General features: G+C 42.9%; 1 protein-coding gene across 5 annotated transcripts in view; it reads left to right on the top strand.

Annotated features, from left to right (window-relative positions):
• The window catches only part of RPP40 (ribonuclease P/MRP subunit p40), a 498,013-nt gene that overhangs the window by 286,715 nt on the left and 191,252 nt on the right, over positions 1-20,046 (top strand). For 3 of the 5 annotated variants that reach the window (XM_086965034.1, XM_086965035.1, XM_086965038.1), the window contains one exon: positions 13,393-13,527. The exons of the other annotated variants lie outside the window; for them this stretch is intronic. In XM_086965034.1, the coding sequence (XP_086821160.1) occupies positions 13,393-13,527 (135 nt within the window). The remainder of the gene's footprint in view (positions 1-13,392; positions 13,528-20,046) is intronic. 5 annotated transcript variants of the gene reach the window in all.

Below are 20,046 nucleotides of genomic sequence, written 5' to 3' on the forward strand. Positions count from 1 at the left end.
GTTTGAGAAGATTATTACTGGTTTTCAAAGCACAGCCAATATATTGTGTCATGAAGAGCTCGGTCTTTCATACCTAACGGACTCTCTAAATCTCTCTCTCTCTTATTGTTAAAGGTTACGGCTTGGACTTACCCTGAGGCCTCTTTTGTGCATGCTTGCATTTCAGAGTGCTTGGGTATTACTAGGGTGATTGAGATCCCTTTGTTGTCATATATAAAGAAGTCCTTTGAATTTTTAGGTTTGAAAGAATTGCATGACAGTCCACCCATAGTTACTGTAAATACGAAAGAGTTAGTAAAGCATAACGTTTTAAGCTATTGTATTGATAGTAGGTTAAAGAAAGCGCAAGATGTGTCCCTTTGGTGACAACAAATGAGATAGAACCTTATTTAACTTGGGTATCAAATCCTGTTTATAGGTGGTATCTTTTCCTTCTCAGATTTAGCATGATTCATCTGTTGATAGCATTTACTACTTAGTTATGTGCTCTACCTCCGTGCTTGTGTGATCAGTTATCTACACAGAACACATGCTGTTTGATTCTGTTTGCCCTTTGAGGCTTCTAGGCTTTTTAAGGATATGTTTAGTAGTTGGAAAGAGCTACTATATTATCTAGTAGCTAGAGCCCTGAGATGAAGTAAATATGAAGGTTGGATATTTTAGGAGAGCCTTTGTTGGGTTCCATTTATGATGTTAGATTGGAACTCCCATGTGGGGTGGGGAGGACAGTTGGAAGATACGGGGAAAGGCTGCACTTCATTTCCTAGCCCGTCCTGTTGGAAATAAATAAATAAGAAGTTATACTCTTACCTGGTTGTGGTAACTTCTTTTCATTGGCGACGATGTACCAACAGGACAGCCACGCGTGCAGTCTCCAGTTTTGAGTCGGCGAAGCAGCGTAAAGAACCACAGCTGTGTCCGGCCTGGAGACCTCGCTTCAAGTCGTTTATCTTCGACGATATCTTCAAATCTTAATTACTGCCGGTAAATCCACGGACATCTGGCAGCATAATTGGCAAGGTACGTGTCCAAACAAAGTTGTTTGGCGCTCGCCATCCCATATTGCGCGCTGCCCTCGAGACACACATTGCCTAAGACTGCTGAGACTGACTGGGCATGACGTCATCACGTCATCCTGTACGTGCATCCATTTTAAGTAATCAGACACTGTTTGACTGTTTCTTAGCAAAGCTGAGCCTCTGAAACTACTAGCGTTTAAATGCTTTGATTCATACTCTCATTCGACCGCCAACAATTAATTGCTGCAGAAATGTAAAGCGCATACAAACTAAGAACCTCTCTACTGTTTTTCCAAGTTGGTTTAGTGTTTATTTTTAATTACCCAACCGGGTTCTCTTCACGCTCTACACGTCCCACTGTAGAGTTAATGTCACACACCTTTGGCGGCTAAAGTGTTTACGCTCAAATTAATCACTGGATTTCCTTCACCATCGAGTGGACCAGTTCAATTAAACACCCTTGCATACCACTGTTTAAGGAGAATTAGCTTCAAAGAACCTTGACCACAATAAACAAAGAGTAGCATATTTTCACAAGGAATGAATAAATATTCAAGGGAATACACGCTCCGCAGCTTGTTCTCAGTTTTTTAAGAGAGTTAACGTCCATGAGCCCTGAGCGCAACAAATAAAGGGCGGCATACTTTTCTAAAGTAATAAATAAATATCCTTGGTTTACTTTTTTTTTCAAGAAATTAATAAACAATTTTTTGCTGTGATTTTTCACATTCTTTCCACACATATTACAAAAGAACTGTTATGCTATTTGAATTTTTTTTTCATTGTCTGCACATTCTGTTTTTTTTTACTATTATTCCACGGAATACAGTAAATTCCTTGTTTATAACATCATTTTAAATAAGCCTACAGTATTTTTTGTTGTTGAACAGTTGCCATGGCCAACATGCAACAGTCATTATCTGCTCCTCCTGTATTTTCTCCAAATCCTTCTTCTCCTGAGTTGGACTGGCAAAAGTGGAAAGAAAGTTTTGAAGTATATTTAGAAGTTTTAGATGGCTATTCTTTCACGCATAAAAAGAAATTTGCAATGTTGAGACATTGTCTTGGATCTGAGGGTCGCACCATCCTTAAATACACCACAAAAGTAATTGAACTACTACCTGGAGGGGAAGGTGATGGCGAAGGTGAAGATGAGTATGCCACAGCAATTAAATCTCTTGACAACAGATTCAAAGCCTGTAAAAATATTACGTTAGAGAGACATAAATTTAGAAAGAGAGCACAACTCTCTGGTGAGTCAGCCCCCACTTATGTTGGTGCTTTACGTATTTTAGCGGAATCCTGCGATTACAAAACTTTTGAGGAAGAAATGATAAGGGATCAGTTGGTGGAAAAAACTAAAAGCAAGAAAGTCCAGGAAGCTCTATTGAACAAACCAAATCTGTCACTACAAAAAGCTTTGGCAATAGCGGTGAGAATCGAAAACACTTCTAATTTGGAGCAAATTACTATTTCCAGTCCTAATACTCAAGCACCTACGGGTTCTGCTATTAAAAGCAAATTCAAATGCTCTTCAAAAGATAAACATAAATGAAAAAGAGAGGGACCTGACTTTAATTCTAAGCCAAGTAAACGTAGGGAATGCTATCGTTGTGGAAGTGGTTCCCACCTTGGAAATGCTAAGTTTTGTCCAGCTACCAATAAAACGTGCAGTAAATGTCAAAAGACGAGTCATTTTGCAAGTGCCAGCAAATCTATAATTAAGTCGTCATCATTCAACAAACCTAGCACGTCATCCACGAAGAAAATCATGAACATTGAACAATCTTCGGGTGTATCATCCTCTAGTGATCATCCTCAGGGAGCGTCCCTATCCCCGCTGCTTTTTAATCTTTACCTTCAACCACTCATTCACTCCCTGAAAAGGTGGGACATCACCGTCTTCAATTATGCAGACGATCTGCAAATCATTTTCCCTCTTAACACCCCAAATGCAGCCACTGACTGTCAAGCGGTGATGCAACACATCCAACAATGGATGAATGTGAACCAGCTTAAGTTAAACCCGTGGAAAACAGAGTTAATTCTCCCAAGTAACAGCCCCACGTACTGGGGTCCACAGTTCTGGCCGGTGGAGCTTGGCCCCCCACCCGTTCCAGCCAAATCAGCAAAAAGTCTCAGGGTCATTATTGACACGGAGCTTTCCCTGAAGCCCCAGGTGGGTGCTGTCGTGTCCTCATGCATGTTCCAGCTTAGGAAAATCAAGAAAGTCTCCCATCTCCTTACACTTGAGGCTCTGAAACAAGTCCTGATAGCCCTGGTATTGTCCCGTCTGGACTTCTCAAATTCTCTGTACCATTGACTTCCCAAATTCCTTCTTCACAGGCTTCAAATAGTACAGAACCAGGTGGCCAGACTGGCCTACAAGACCCCGAAGTGGCATTCCGCGAAGCCATTACTCCTCAAACTTCATTGGCTGCCGGTTGAACGGAGGGCCGCATTCAAGATCGGCTGTCTAGCATTCAAAGCTGTCTCTGGAACTTCTCCTGCCTTTCTCAAATCCCTGGTCACCCTCTACTTCCCGGCACACAATCTACGGTCCTCTCATCATCTGCTCCTAGCTACTCCCCTAATTAAGCTTAAAAAATTTGGTGGCCGCAGATTCGCTCACTTAGCCCCCAACCTTTGGAACCCGCTGCCCTTTCCGTTCAAATCTTCTAATTCTCTTCTGGAATTCAGAAAACTTCTGAAAACTTTTCTTTTCGCACAGTCTGGCTAGACCCCCGTGCTTACACCCCTCAGCACTCAATCAGCGCCAGGAAACTTATGGTGACAAAGCGCTATACAAAACCCCCTTAAGATAAGATAAGATGAGATAAGATGGTGAGAAAGACCAAATTTGCATTTTGTAAGATTCTCATAATCCTGATGTCATCGCCATACTTGGATCTGAAACTAAATGACCACTATGTATGTTAACAATAAATGGAGTGTACATCAAAGTTTTAGCCGATTCAGGATCTCCATTCACTCTCATATCAGATAAAATATGGGACGATATGTTTAAATCTCAAGGTCATGTTTTAAGACGCTCTATTATTAAACCAATTGCATATGGAGGAAAAAATATAAATGTTATAGGTGAATTTGATGCCAATCTATCTTTCAAAGTTAACCGTATTGAAGCAATTGTGTATGTGGCTAAAGATGACACATGTCTTTTGAGTTGGAAAGACCAAGGTTATTTGGGAATTATTCTTGATCCCAGTGACCCCGAGCAGGTCATACTAAAAAAGGATTTAGTTTCAGTACATGCACTTAAAGATGAACCATGGGTATCTGCTCATCCTGAAATTTTTAACGTTAAGCTAGGCTTAATTAAAGGTTTTAAGAACAAAATCAAATTGATTGAAGGGAGTCAACCAGTTATACATAAAGTTCGCAGGGTACCATTGCATTGCGCAAGGGACTAAATAATGAACTAGATAAACTTTGTGCCTCTGGTGGCATAGAACCCATAGAATCCTCCGATAGGGTTTCTCCTATAGTTTTAGCGCGCAAGGCCAATGGTTCCGCCCTCATCGCAGCAACAGACGACATTCGAACTCTACTGGACAATGGAGAAACACAGTCGCCCTCATCCTCCTCGACCTCTCCGCAGCCTTCGACACAGTCTGCCATAGCACCCTTCTACAGCGCCTCAGAAACATCGGAATCCAAGGAAAAGCGCTAGAATGGATCACCTCGTTCCTCACCGGAAGAACCCAGAGAGTCCGCCTCCCACCATTCAAGTCAGAGGCCACTGAAGTCATCTGCGGCGTGCCACAAGGATCTTCACTCAGCCCCACCCTCTTCAACGTATACATGAGCCCCCTCGCGGCCATCGCACGCCAACACAACCTCAACATCATCTCCTACGCTGATGACACACAACTGATCCTCTCCCTCACCAAAGACCCTAACACCGCCAAAACCAACCTACATGAAGGAATGAAAGAAGTGGCCGAGTGGATGAAGCACAGCCGTCTGAAACTAAACTCAGACAAAACAGAAGTCCTTATCTTAGGTACCTCCCCCTCCTCCTGGGATGACTCTTAGTGGCCAGAGGCCCTTGGAAAAGCACCCATCCCGACGGACCACGCACGGAACCTGGGCGTCATCCTCGACTCCTCACTCTCCATGAACAGACAAGTCAACGCCGTTTCATCATCTTGCTTCACCATTCTCCGCATGCTCAAAAAAACATTTCGCTGGATCCCCACCGAAACCAGAAAAACGGTCACCCATGCACTGGTTACAAGCCGCCTGGACAACGGAAACACCCTTTACACCGGTATCACCGCAAAACTCCAGAAAAAACTCCAACGCATCCAGAACGCATCAGCCAGACTCATACTAGACATCCCGCGTAAAGACCACATCTCTAGTCACCTGAAAAACCTCCACTGGCTTCCCGTCAATAAGAGGATCACTTTCCGCCTCCTAACCCATGCACACAAAGCACTTTACGAACTTGGTCCCGAATGCCTCAACACACGACTTTCCTTCTATACCCCCTCCCGCCAGCTTTGTTCCTCCAACCAAGCCCTTGCTACCGTACCTCGAATCAACAAAACCACCATGGGAGGTAGATCCTTCTCCTACCTCGCAGCTAAAACCTGGAACTCACTCCCCACTCACCTTCGTCTCACTCAGAACCACCTAGCATTCAGAAAGTAACTTAAAACTTGGATATTCAACAAGTAATTCCCCACCCTCTTCAAGCGCCTTGAGACCCTACGGGTATGTAGCGCGCTATATAAATATTTTGACTTGACTTGACTTGACTTCGCATGTGTGTTGATCTTCGCGAGTTAAATCAAAACATCTGAATAGATTAGCATCCGTTACCTAATATAACTGAGATGACTAGTACCCTTAAGAATGGGAAAAAATTCAGTCTACTTGACATGACATCTGCCTATCACCAGGTTGATCTTCATCCTGATCCGCGACATTATACTGCCTTCATCAACCCAGAAGGATTGTTTCAATTTAAACGAATGCCATTTGGTTTGGCATCTGCTTCGGCAGTTTTTCTGAGAATTGTTGAAGGCATGTTTAAAGACATCCCTGGGATGATGGCCTTTCAGGATGATGTTTTGGTTTACGGTTCAAATCAAAGTGAGCATGATGAAACTTTAAGTAAAGTTTTCAACATTTTGAAGGAAAAAAGTGTCACATTAAGTGTGGAAAAATGCAAAATGAATGTAACATCTGTCGATTATTTGGGCTATAAAATATCTGAGAAAGGGATTGAGCCAAAAGCTAGTTTAATTAAAGCTATAGAAGATTTTTGTGTCCCAGTTGACAAAGATCAACTAAGATCTTTCATGGGACTAATTGAGTTCTATGCAAGGTTTGTTCCTAATTGTTCTTCAAAAACTTTTCATATGAGGAATCTTCTAAAGAACAATGTAATTTTCAAATGGTGTAATGAGTCGACAAAGAATTTAAGAAAATTAAGTATGATATTGCACACACCATTCCCCTTAAACCTTTTAATATCAATGACACTACCATTCTTATGACAGACGCGAGCCAAAAAGGTCTTGGTGCAGTTCTAATGCAATGCAGAAATGGAAGAGATGAGGTGGTAGCCTTTGCTTCAAGAAGCTTAAAAGGTGCTGAAGCTACATATTCTGTAAGTGCGAAGCTTTAGCTTTTTGGTGGGGCATAGTCCATTTTAGACACTAACTGTGGGGCTCAAAATTCACAGTAAGAGTTGATCTCAAGTCGTTGGTGCAACTTTTCACAACAAAAGGTGGAAAAAAGGCAACACCCCGCATTGCAAAAGGGCAATATCGATTATTGGAACATAATTTTGAAGTAGATTATGTTCCAGGAAAAAAAAACATTGTCGCTGATTGCCTATCTAGATTGCCAAGTATCAATTACACAGATGACATTGAGGAGATTGATGATGGAGATGAATTTTGTTTCGCCATTTCGGTGTCATGTAGTGCCATTTTAGAGAGTGAGTGGAGAGATGCATATTTACGTGATGAGGACATCAAAGGAGTGATGGACATGATTCTCACAAGGTGGAGCTCCCAGTCTCCCATTGAAGATTCCATTGATAAATTCAAACACGTTTTTGATGAGTTGTCAATAATTGATGGTTTGTTATTTCGGTCTACATCTTTGGTAGTTCCTACTAGTATGAGGAATAATATACTTACCCTAGCTCATGAGGGGCATATAGGCATTGGTGCCATGAAGAGGAGGATCAGGGAACAATTCTGGTGGCCTGGTCTTGATAAACAAGTCGAACATTTTGTCTGAGATTGTTTACAATGTGCCATCAGCGATAAGACTCAGGTGACTGTCCCCAGTTCTGTTCAAGCTGTGGAAGTTCCTCCAAAATCATGCTCTAAATTTGCAATTGACATCATTGGTCTCTTGAAGTTAACACGTCATGGTATTCTAGAATATGGTAATGTTGTAATGGATTATTACAGCCGTTGGCCAGAATTAAAGTTCGTTAAGGTGCCGACTACTTCTGGCATCATAGAATTTCTGGAATTTCTTTTTGCTAGGGACTGGATTCCTAATGAAATGATATCTGACAATGATTGTCAATTTACGTCCTCAGAATTTGAAGAATTTTTAAAATTCTTAGATATAAAACATACCAAGACCTCTCTCTATCACCCTAGGAGTAATGGCCTTGTGGAGAGGTTTAATAGGATAATTAAAGAGAATATACAACTCTCGAAGGCCAGTAATCTTAATTGTAAAAAGAACTTAAAAATGTATTGTGGGCTGTACGCACTACACCTAAGGCAGACACAGGAGTTTCCCCTTTTGTTTTACTTAGGGGTCAGGTCCCTTCTTCAAAAATGTTAAGAGGGTGGATGGGTGCATTCACAGTACCAACCACAAAAGTGCAAGATGTTACTAAGAAGAGAGCTGAAGCTCAAAAGAAGTACATTCAAACTTGTAAAAGAGAGCTTAAAGTAAAAGTGGGATATTTTGTGCGAGTTAAATGTTCTAGAATCTTGCCTAAGGGTTCGTCAAAGTTTTCTCAGCCTCAGCTTGTAGTAAGAACCAATAAGAGTGCTGTACAATTACAAGATGGGAGGTGGTGGAACAAAAGTAAAATGTCTGTCTCCAATAAGTACAATTCACTTTGTAACAACCAAACTATTCATGATCACCAGAACTCAGTTGGTACCAATCCAACTGTCACTTGTGCAGATTAAAGGACTACACGTTTCAGTTCTCATACTCGTGAGCACTCGTCCAGATCAAAGAAGTTGCCTGATAAATTTCATGACTATGTAATGTATAAATAGGTATAATAGTAAATCCCTACTTAAACATTTTTTTTCATGAAATGTCACAAAAAGTTGTTGATATTTAATTTTTACATGCATTTGTTTTTAGTTTTCTGTTCTGTATAGGGGAAAGATGTGTTGGGTTCCATTTATGATGTTAGATTGGAACTCCCATGTGGCGGAGTTCTGGAAGGGTGGGGAGGACAGTTGGAAGATACAGGGAAAGGCTGCACTTCGTTTCCTCACCGTCCTGTTGGAAATAAATAAATAAGAAGTTATACTCTTCCCTGGTTGCGGTAACTTCTTTTCAGCCTTCTCATCAGTTTTACTTTTAGGAAGGAGGGCAAAGCCATAGAGTGAATAATAGTTTCCTTTTACGTGGCAGGGCGAATTAATTATAAAATGTTGTAAGTTCCTAATTGTTGAAGGCACTGGTATTTACTGCATATGCATTCTAATGAATTATAATATTTATATTATTTTTAAATGCGATTAACCCCTTAACTGCTGCCGTCGGCCAACGGTAGTCACGAGTCAAGTCAGTCTAGTCAAATAATTTATATAGCTCGCTACATACCCAGAGGGTCTCAAGGCGCTTGAAGAAGGGAGGGGAATTACTTGTCGAAAATCCAAGTTTTAAGTTGCTTTCTGAATGCTAGGTGGTTCTGAGTGAGGCGAAGGTGAATGGGAAGTGAGTTCCAGGTTTTAGCTGCAAGGTAGGAGAAGGATCTTCCTCCCATGTTGGTTTTGTTGATGCGAGGTACAGCAGCAAGGGCTTGGTTGGAGGAGCGCAGCTGGCGGGAGGGGGTGTAGAAGGAAAGTCGTGTGTTGAGGCATTCGGGTCCAAGTTCGTAAAGTGCTTTGTGTGCGTGGGTTAGGAGGCGAAATGTTATCCTCTTATTGACGGGAAGCCAGTGGAGGTTTTTCAGGTGACTAGAAATGTGGTCTTTACGTGGGATGTCTAGTATGAGTCTGGCTGATGCGTTCTGGATGCGTTAGAGTTTTTTTTAAAGTTTTGCGGTGGTACCGGCGTATAGGGTGTTTCCGTAGTCCAGGCGGCTTGTAACCAGTGCGTGGGTGACCGTTTTTCTAGTTTCGGTGGGGATCCAGCGAAATGTTTTTTTGAGCATGCGAAGAATGTTGAAGCAAGATGATGAAACGGCGTTGACTTGTTTTGTCATCGAGAGTGAGGAGTCCAGGATGACGCCCAGGTTCCGTGCGTGGTCCGTCGGGATGGGTGCTTTTCCAAGGGCCTCTGGCCACCAAGAGTCATCCCAGGCGGAGGGGGAGGTACCTAAGATAAGGACTTCTGTTTTGTCTGAGTTCAGTTTCAGACGGCTGTGCTTCATCCACTCGGCTACTTTTTTCATTCCTTCATGTAGGTTGGTTTTGGCGGTGTTAGGGTCTTTGGTGAGTGAGAGGATCAGTTGAGTGTCATCAGCGTAGGAGATGATGTTGAGGTTGTGTTGGCGTGCGATGGCCGCGAGGGGGCTCATGTATACGTTGAAGAGGGTGGGGCTGAGTGAAGATCCTTGTGGCACGCCGCAAATGACTTCAGTGGCCTCTGACTTGAATGGTGGGAGGTGGACTCTCTGAGTTCTTCCGGAAAGGAACGAGGTGATCCATTCCAGTGCTTTTCCTTGGATTCTGATGTTTCTAAGGCGTTGTAACAGGGTGCTATGACAGACTGTGTCGAAGGCTGCGGAGAGGTCAAGGAGGATGAGGGCAACTGTGTCTCCATTGTCCAGTAGAGTTCGAATGTCGTCTGTTGCTGCGATGAGTGCGGTCTCAGTGCTGTGTTTTGCTCGGAAGCCGGACTGTGAAGAGTCGAGGGATTTGTTGGTTTCGAGGAAGGCGGCGAGCTGGTTGTTGACAGCTTTCTCAATGACTTTGGCCGGGAATGGAAGGAGCGAGATGGGGCGGTAGTTTTTAAGTTCGGTGGGGTCAGCTGTGCGTTTTTTCAGAAGGGCGCTGAGTTCGGCGTGTTTCCAGCTTTCCGGGAAGGTGGCGGAGTTGAGGGAGCAGCTGATGACGTCTCGGAGGTGTGGTGCTATGATGGAGTCTGCTTTGTTGAAGATGTGGTGAGGGCATGGGTCTGTGGGGGATCCTGAGTGGATGGAATTCATCAGGCGGATGGTGTCCTCAGTGGAGATTAGGTTCCAGTTATTAAGGATGTTCAAGGGGGGTGAAGGTACGGCAGAGGGTTGGGTGTGTTGGTCTCCGGGCTAGTTGTCGAAGCTGTTGTGGATGTCTGCGATTTTGTTGTGGAAGAACGAAGCTAGGGAGTCGCAAAGGGTTTGCGAGGGAGTGATGTCGTTGGAGTTGGCGGTAGGGTTGGTAAACTCTTTGATGTTGAATAATTCCTTGCTGTTGTGGGCGTTGTTGTCTAGTCTGTCTTTGAATGCGCCTTTCTTGGCAGTCCGGATCAGTTGGTGGTGTATGCGGGTGGCGTTTTTGAAGGCGTCCCTGGTGCTGATGTTTGGATCTTTTTTCCAGGCCTTCTCAAGGGAGCGACAGAGTTTCTTGGATTTCTTAAGATCATTGTTGAACCAGGGGGCGTTTTTGCTGCCTAGTTTGATTTGACGTTTTTTCAGAGGTGCTAGGTTGTCGGCGCTGTTGGTTAGCCATTGAGTGAGGTTAATGGCTGCTTGGTTGGGGTTCGAGGAGTGGGCAGGGGGGTTTTGAAGAAGCGATGAGGAGATCTGGTCGATGGTGATTTTGTTCCAGTTTCTTCGCAGAGTAGCTTGAGGATGGTTGTGGGTTGTGGTCTTTTTGTAGACAAAGTGAACGCAGCTGTGGTCCATCCAATGGAGAACTGTGGTGTGACTGAAGGAGATATGTTTGCTGGAGGTGAAGATAGGGTCGAGTGTGTGACCTGCTTCGTGGGTGGGGGTATTAACAAGTTGTTTGAGTCCGAGGTTGGTGAGATTGTCCAGGAGGGTGGTGGTGTTGCTGTCGTTGCTCTTTTCCAGGTGGAAATTGAGGTCTCCCAGTAGAATGTAGTCTTCGGAGGGGAGGGCGTGTGGGGTGATAAAGTCAGTGATGTCTTCACTGAATTGTGCACGGGGTCCTGGTGGCCTGTAGAGGAGGGTGCCTCTGAGTGTGGTCTTGGGGTCGGTGTGGATCTGGAAGTGAAGGTGTTCGGCGCTAGGGAGGTTGGCGTCTGAGCTGGTTGAGATGCGGATGGAATTCTTGTGGACGATAGCGATGCCTCCTCCTGTTTGAATGGTGCGGTCCTTCCGGATGATCTTGTAGCCTTCCGGGATGGCAATGGTGATGTCTGGGGCTGAGGAGGCGTTCATCCATGTTTCTGTTAGGAAGGCGACGTCCGGAGAGATGGTGTCTAGTAGATTCCAGAGGTCGATGGCGTGTCTGTGGACTGAGCGGGTGTTGAGCAGGATGCATTTTAGGTGGTTGGTGTCAGATCTCTGTTTGGTGTTCGTGGATGAGGAGTTGGTCTTGGTGCCGTCATACATGCAGGAGTTGCATGTGAAGGGTCCATGGGTGTGACCAGGAGCGGCTTGGGCGCAGTTGGGGAGGCGACCGGGGTCTAGGGCTAAGAGGGTGGAGGAGTCTATGTAATGCGGGTGGGGTGGGTGGGGTAGGGGGCAGAGGGTTTGGCGCTGGGCGCGGTCCAGGCGCGGACAGGCGCAGACGGGCCTACCTTTGGCGCACCTTCGGCGCGCATGGGGCGCGAACGCTGCGCGTGAACGCTGCGCGCTAATGACTCTGTCATATATGGATAGTGGAGGGGGAGGGGCGAGGGGGTATCAGCTGGGAGGCGGGATCGTGGTGGAGGGGCCGGGATCCTAATCACAACAACAACAAAGATGGCTGGCGATTCCAAAGCGGGACAGGCTGTGCACGATAGTAAATTAATGCGGAGGCAATGCGAGTAGTTAATGAGGGCACACAAAGCGAGCAACACACCACAGTAGCTGGGAGTGAATTAAATTATGGCGGATGCAGCTGAGGAGGGAATGCGGGCAGCGCAGGTTCCAGGAGAAATTAGATTAGGTTGCAGCACTAAATAAATCGGTCTTAGAGTGCAGCGTAGGCACCAGCGCTAAACGTAAAAATAAGGGTAAACAAGTCAGCAGAGTGCAGAGAGATACGATACCCAGGTGGGACCAGGGGAGCGTCCGCTTCCGAAGTTATCAGGGCGGACATCACGTGCACCACCTCCCCAGTGCTGCGCACGACCGTTGGCCGACGGGCCAACATTCGTTCTCCGAACGTTCAGCACTGGGCGCTTAACGTTCGGAGCTCTGATGAGGTTAAGGAAATTTTAAATTTGTGATGTTATGATGCTTTCTTGGATTTTTGCAATCCGAATTAAGTTTAATGATTACATTAATATTATAGTAGATTCTTACAGGTGTTCTTTTCTTCTTTTGTACTCCCAATACCCCTGCTTGATCTAATGTACTTTGAGTCTTAATTATTTGGAATTACGAATGACATGGAAGTCTGTCAGGAAACCAAACCGAAAACCAAAATATGAATGACAGTCATCTTTATGGCTTAATGTTTGAGATATAGGTAACCAAGTATGTTGAACAGAGAGATACAAACAGGATACCTTTGCTGGTGATAGTGTTCTGTACAAATACACATAGCATAACATAACAAACACTGAGGGTCTCATTATTAAGTCCCTTACAGCTCAGATGGGAACAGTTAGAGTGTGAACACCCTGCATCTATTTTGTTTCACCCGGAGATTTTAACAGTTGAAAGCAGCGAAACTCCAGAGTGAAATGAGGAATCGTGTGGAGAGGGGAAAGAAACTGGCCCGGAATTACCGATTCCACTGGAAATGCATAATTTCTAATTGAACTATCAGTAATCTGAAGATTTTCAATTTAGCAAAGCTTCACTCCATTGGCGTAGTTCTTCTTTGACGATGTTGTGCAGATATTTTCCGTCTCTTACTCTTCCTTCACCGAGAATTAAAAATGTCTTTATGTTGCTTTTGATGTAATTATCTGTGTTCTTTTTATTTGCTGCAGTACTGGCATAGTGCAATATGTGTTCAATTAAAAATTGGCCAGCAGAATATGTTTCAAAGTGTGCTTTTTAAATTAATTTCAGTCATTAAAATCGACCTGACAGAAGCCGCTTTCGCTCCAGATGGAAAGAAGTATAAAAGAGTGACTTGGGCCTTGAAAGAAAAGAAACCTATGAACTTCGACTTCCTTATGGCTTGGCATTGCTCAGGTGTTGAAGGTCTGTAACACACTTCCTTTTACCAACTAAAATCTCTTATTGGATGCTGCAGGGTGGTAGCCTAGTGTTACATAAAAGGAATTTATTTACCAAGCCTCTTGCTTACATCATTTATAAAAGACTACCGCGCTCGGCTGAATTCAAAGGTCTGTGGGCTTTCGCATCATGTTGAATAGTTAATAAAAAAAGGAACCACACACACACACACAGCTCCTCCCAACCTGCCTGACACCCGTGGTTGCAACATCCACGCTCTTAAGGAAGAGAAATTGACCTTTAATCTACCACGCATGGCTAGCCAGCCCCTCTTCCTCTCTCCGACGTACACAAGGAGGGGAAATGTGGAGGGGGCCACAGGGCATTAAAGAAATCTCTTATGATAGATACTACCACTGAGAATACATCTTCCCGAGACAGCTGTACAGTGGCGCGACTCCTCTGCTAAGGCGAAGGAGCGTTGCCTCACTGCGGAAAAAGGAAAAACAAGCATTGGCATAGCCAATAGGTCTGCACTTTCTAACCTTATAAGTATTTAGTTATGCAGTACAATATCCTTGGTGCAACAACATCAACTGTTGCATGGCTAAACGCTTATAAGCTCCCAAAGGCGAGACCTATTGGCTATGCCAATGCTTGTTTTAGCAGTGTGGGGGAGGACGATTTGGCGGTTTCTGCGTTGTTCAGATACCGCCAAGGGATGCCTGAGTTGCCTTTCTGGAGGTAGATGAGCCTCAATTACCTCCCTTTTATCAAAGGGCAGAGATGTCACTCTGTTTCTCTCGCAGGGGCCTGCCCATTAAGATATGCATATTGAGCGGGGGCACGGGGCAGGAGCAAATGTGGCCTCACTTGTGTTTCACCAGTGTAAGCTAATCCGTGCATTCACCACCCCCTTTTTTTAATAAAAGTTCGCCGAAGCAGTGTTTTGCAAAGGCAAAATGCAAATGTGGGCCACTTTTCTTTAGCGTGCCTGTGTCTATTCTTAATCCCAATCCAACCCTGGCTGCAGTGGAGTGTTAGATAGTAATACCCGAGAGAAAGTGCCCCTATGGCTGCCTCATGTTTCTTGGGCAGGGTACCACAGTCTCTCGTTGCTGCCATGCAATCTGGTGATGAAGTGTAGGTAACAGGGAGGCAATGGAGGTTCATCACCAGTGCAAGGGGGGGATTGGGGAGAATAATGACAGGCCTAATGTGGCTCAAAGTAGGGTGGTGGCGGTAAAAAGAACTGCATCTAACTGCTTGGGCATCAATAAAATCGAGGCGGGCAGGAGGCATCCAAACCTCACAGAAATGTGTTTGGGAAGCGCAATTGCTCAGCCCGGTATGTAACTGTTACCACGCAACTTTTACCACGCATACTGTTACAACGCACACCATTACAACGCAGGATCCTTTACAACGCATACCTTTACAACGCAGGACATTACATCGCAGATACTATTACAACGCATGCCTTTACAACGTAAGTATAGGTAAGTATATCATTTTATTTAACCTTTTTTAAAATTACCAAAATATTAAAAATAAATTAAATAAATTAAAGTAATTTTATATATAGTTTGGGTTTTGGGGTACATGGGTATTTTTAGGGTTCAGGGCTGGGTTTGGGTTTTGGGGTACAGGGGTATTTTTAGGGTTCAGGGCTGGGTTTGGGTTTTGGGGTACAGGGGTATTTTTAGGGTTCAGGGCTGGGTTTGGGTTTTGAGATACAGGGGTATTTTTAGGGTTCAGGGCTGGGTTTGGGTTTTGCGGTACAGGGGTATTTTTAGGGTTCAGGGCTGGGTTTGGGTTTTGGGGTACAGGGGTATTTTTAGGGTTCAGGGCTGGGTTTGGGTTTTGCGGTACAGGGGTATTTTTAGGGTTCAGGGCTAGGTTTGGGTTTTGGGGTACAGGGGTATTTTTAGGGTTCAGGGCTGGATTTGGGGTACAGGGGTATTTTTAGGGTTCAGGGCTGGGTTTGGCAGTACAGGGGTATTTTTTGGGTTCAGGGCTGGGTTTGGGTTTTGGGGTACAGGGGTATTTTTAGGGTTCAGGGCTGGGTTTGGGTTTGGGTATTATATTTTTTTTAAAAGTATATATATATATATATATATATATATATATAATTTTCAAATTACAATGACATTAATAAAAGATGAATTTAATTAATAAGATCAATTAAATATTTATTAATTACATTTTTTTAAAATATAATATAATAATATAAAAAATAATATACTTACCTATACTTACGTTGTAATGGCATGCGTTGTAATAGTATCTGCGATGTAATGTCATGCGTTGTAAAGGTATTCGTTGTAAAAGATCCTGCGTTGTAAATATTGCGTTGTAATGGTATGCGTGGTAAAAGTATGCGCTTTAACGTCATACTTCCGCTCAGCCCAGAGAAAGCCAAACCAGGAAGTAATAAATGAGATCACAATGAAATTTTCACGGCAGCAAAAGTGAAAGGTGACACAAACCAGATGTCAACCTGCGCACCGCTGCTGGCTCCCGAGAGCAAAGCACTCTGGGAGTGAACATTTTCCTTAAAGCTGGGAAAGTCACATGTCTTTCGCCAATTGCGTGCTGAAGCCAAACGCAAAGGCCAATGGCGTGTGAGCAACACATGCACAAGCTTCTCCTGAAACTGAAGTGATTCCAAGAGGTGGATTATCTATGCAGTGCATGCGCGCTGCCATAGGCTCGACGTAATAAAAAGACAATAACGTGTCGTTATTGTCATTTTATTTTTCCTATTGCCTGTGTGCAGTGTGTGGTGGGGCGGGGCTGGCCAGAGCAGGGGAGGAGTGCTGTGCACTCCCTAGTGTGCATGAACTGTTTGGTTGGCCCTCTTGGGACGAGGGACGAACTGAACCTGGAGAACCTAAAGCAAATATAACTAGAAAATATGAGTTGCAAACCACAAAGCCAGTGGTAATCAATGGGGAGAATACATTCCTTGGTCAAAGTTCCCAAGATATCTTTAAAAAACAAAGCAGCTGTGCTGTCTGGTTGGTTGCCATCTAATCTTAAGAGGGGCTTAGAACCCGCCCCTTACTTACCTGAAGTTACCATTCAGTAATTCCAACGTCGCTCTAATTTACATGCTTCTGATTGGCCAGCATGTCGTCTGCACGTCGTCCGATTTTACTTCCCCTCTGCTTTGCTTTTTCATTTACAAACAAGCATTCCATACATGTGCAGCTGCAGGCCTTCTCTCTTCTCCCCGTGGTCTTGCCGCCTCATTTCTTCCCAATCCCGCTTTGTTCACTGTTCCCCTTCCCATACCGTTCATTTTTCGGTCCCGTGCTAGTTTAATAAATACTGGTTTACTTCGTCCCAAAACATGGTTTGCTTTTGCACAGCACTTCTGATACACGTTGTTGCTGTTTCAACCCTGCACAAGCCGGATGGGATCCAAGGCAGCGACAAAAGATGCTGACCACTGCCAGCAGAAGTAAATAAAACAAATTCTTCTAAAATGTGCCCTGAAACTTAAGCATGACTTGTGGTGCAACACAGCTGCTCTGAGATTGTAAATGTTCCCTGTAAACTACTTTGTGTTGGCTTTTGTAATGTCTGTTCTGTCTCAGTGTCTTTGTAAATGTTCACTGTAAAATACTGTGTTTTGGCTTTTGTAATGTCTGTTCTGTCTCAGTGTCTTTGTAAATGTTCCCTGTAAACTACTGTGCATTGGCTTTTGTAATGTCGCTCTGTCTCAGTGTCTCTCCTCTGGCAGTTGCATCCTGTTTATGACCCTGCAACATCCATTGGAACTGGAAGCCCAATGGCTGTAGAACAGTTCGCTGTGGTTGTTCTTTCGTAAAAATGGAAATGTCATGCACGCACTGTCTTTTTACTTTTTTTTTTAAGACATTTTTATTGAAGTTTTGCAAAATACAGAACATAGGCCATAAATAAACACAGTGTGAACATGAATAGAATAAATCTATCAGACCTGAATAACACAGGATAAAATTGTAAGGAAGGGGGTAATGGGGGTGGAGTAGGAGAAAAGAAAGAGAGAAGAAAAAGAAGAAAGGAAAAGAGAAAAGGAAGAAAGTGTCAGAAAAAAATTATATATAAAAGGTGAAAAGAATTTAACATAAAGGAGAGTTAGAGGAACGATAAGTAGTGAAAGGAAGCCACAGGAGATCAGATTTGATTTTTTGAGAGACAGAGGAAGAGGAGACAGTAGCAATCCTATGTTCATCGCACATAAAGTTCCACCAAATAAGCAATGATAACTTGGAATTATCTTTCCAGGAAGATAAAATGACCTTAAAAGCTAAAGCAATAAAAAGGTCAAACAGTATAGAAACAGATGGTATTATACCTATATCAGGTGATAGGAAAATATGCATTAATGATAAAGTGGTATTAAACTTAAATATTGACATGCAAACATTCTAAACTGAATTTCAAAAGGAAAAAACTGCAGAACAATCGTATAGTAAATGTTTTAATGTTCCTGCAACACTTGAGCAAGACCAGCAAAGAGGAGAGGAGTTTGGTGAAAACTTGCAAATACTAACAGGAGTAATAATCGCTCTATGATAAACAAAATATAAAGATTGAGTTATGCGTGCAGCAGCAGAAACTTTAAATAACTTTGACATTAATTTCTCCCAAGTCATAACAGAAAAAGAAACGGACAAATCATTTTCCCAAGCAACTTTAATAGTGGATTTTGAACAAGTTGAAAAATTAGATAACAAGATGGTATAAACAAGGGCAGCCTTGGGTCTGTGAGTGGAAAATAAAGGGTATAATGGAGTAGACGGTGTAGTGGAGGGAAAATCACGTGGGAGTGAAAAAGTAGCTAAATGGGATTGTATGGCAGTAACAATTATAGTGTATTCACTAGAGAAGGAATTCGGTAATTGATACCGGAGTTGCAATTCATGGAAGGGAATAATGGAAAAATGATGGAGAAATTGATAAATAAACGAGATATCCTCCTCTTTCCAGTATTTGTAGTAAAAAGATTTACCTTTGTATTTAGGAAATTTATTATACCATACCATGGGGGATAAAAAACATTGCAGGGGGGTGAAATCTTTAGAGAAAAAAGGTCAAAAAAGAACATTTGGACATAAAAATGACATGCTGAAAAGAAAAATCTTTCAATAATGATCGCTCAAAAAAGACCCATTTGGGGACCGGCAAATCCCAAAAATCATGAGCTAATGAAAAAGATTGTTTAATTAAAAAAGCTGAATGGTAGGCTTTAAAGTTAGGGAATCGGACACCACCTTCATTTTTGGGTCGAGTATGTTTGAGCAAAGCAGTACGAGGGTGCTTATTATTCCATAGGAATTTTGTACATATAGAATTTATTCGGGAAAAATATACATTGGGGATTTTAACAGGAAGCATGAATCAGTATATAACACATGGGGAGTAATCATCATTGTAATAGTATCCAGTCTGCCCCACCATGAAAGAAAAATAAGAGCGACCATATAAAAAGGAGGGATAGAAGTTTCTTAGTCAAATTGTTGAAAGTAAATTTGAGAGTATCTGTTAGGGTCGATGAAAACCAAATACTTGATTTTGGAAGGACACCAGGTAAATTCTGTATCACTAAACATAAATTGATAGCAAATAGAGTTTAATGGCAGGACTTCAGTTTTAGATCAGTTGAGTTTGTAACCAGATATAGAGGAATAAAGTCTGAATTCATTCATAAAATGTGGTAGTGAGTCAACAGGATTAGACATATAAATCAAAATATCATCCGCATAGGCAGATCATTTAATTTAACTGGAGGAAAGTTTAAAACCAGTAATCAGGGATTTAGTCCTAATACGTTCTAGGAATGGCTCAAGGCATAAAATAAATAATAGGGGAGAAAGGGGGCAACCTTGTCTCGTACCTCGAGATAAGGAAAAAAACTTAGAAAACTGATTGTTGACAAAAATCCTAGCACGAGGGCAGGAATGTAATAATTTAATATAAGAAATGAAAGAGGGTCCAAAACCAAACCACTGAAGAGTCTGAAACATGAATTGCCAAATAATTCGGTCGAATGCTTTTTCGGCATCCAAAGAAAGTGCAGCAAGGGGGACTTTAAATTTCTTGCTAAGGGAAATAATGTTGGTGAACATACGAGCATTGTCTGATGCTAGTCTACCTTTTACAAATCCAACCTGGTCTGTTTTAATCAAGAGAGGGATAATATTATCTAGGCGAGAAACAAGGATCTTAGCAATGCATGCACTGTCTTATGTCACATACGTGACAATCCCTGAAATGTCCATTTATGAGAAACCAAGGCATGGCACCTGGTATGAATCGCCAATGTGATACCTGCATCGAAAATTCATTCAGTTTTTGGTAACATGCACTCACTCTATATTTTGAGAATCTTTATTTCCTAGATGCATGTAGACTGCTTAGACTTTGGAAGCAACCCTATGCAAAGCTTTAACATAAAGATGCAAGATCTCATATATGGTATAGAAAAAAAGGTTGCTATTTAATTCTTATTATTCTTTCGGCACGTTATCTTTCCTCCATGATTGAAAAAGT

The sequence above is a fragment of the Lissotriton vulgaris genome, chromosome 4_1, assembly GCF_964263255.1.
Source record: "Lissotriton vulgaris chromosome 4_1, aLisVul1.2, whole genome shotgun sequence".
In the NCBI taxonomy this organism is placed as follows: domain Eukaryota; kingdom Metazoa; phylum Chordata; class Amphibia; order Caudata; family Salamandridae; genus Lissotriton; species Lissotriton vulgaris.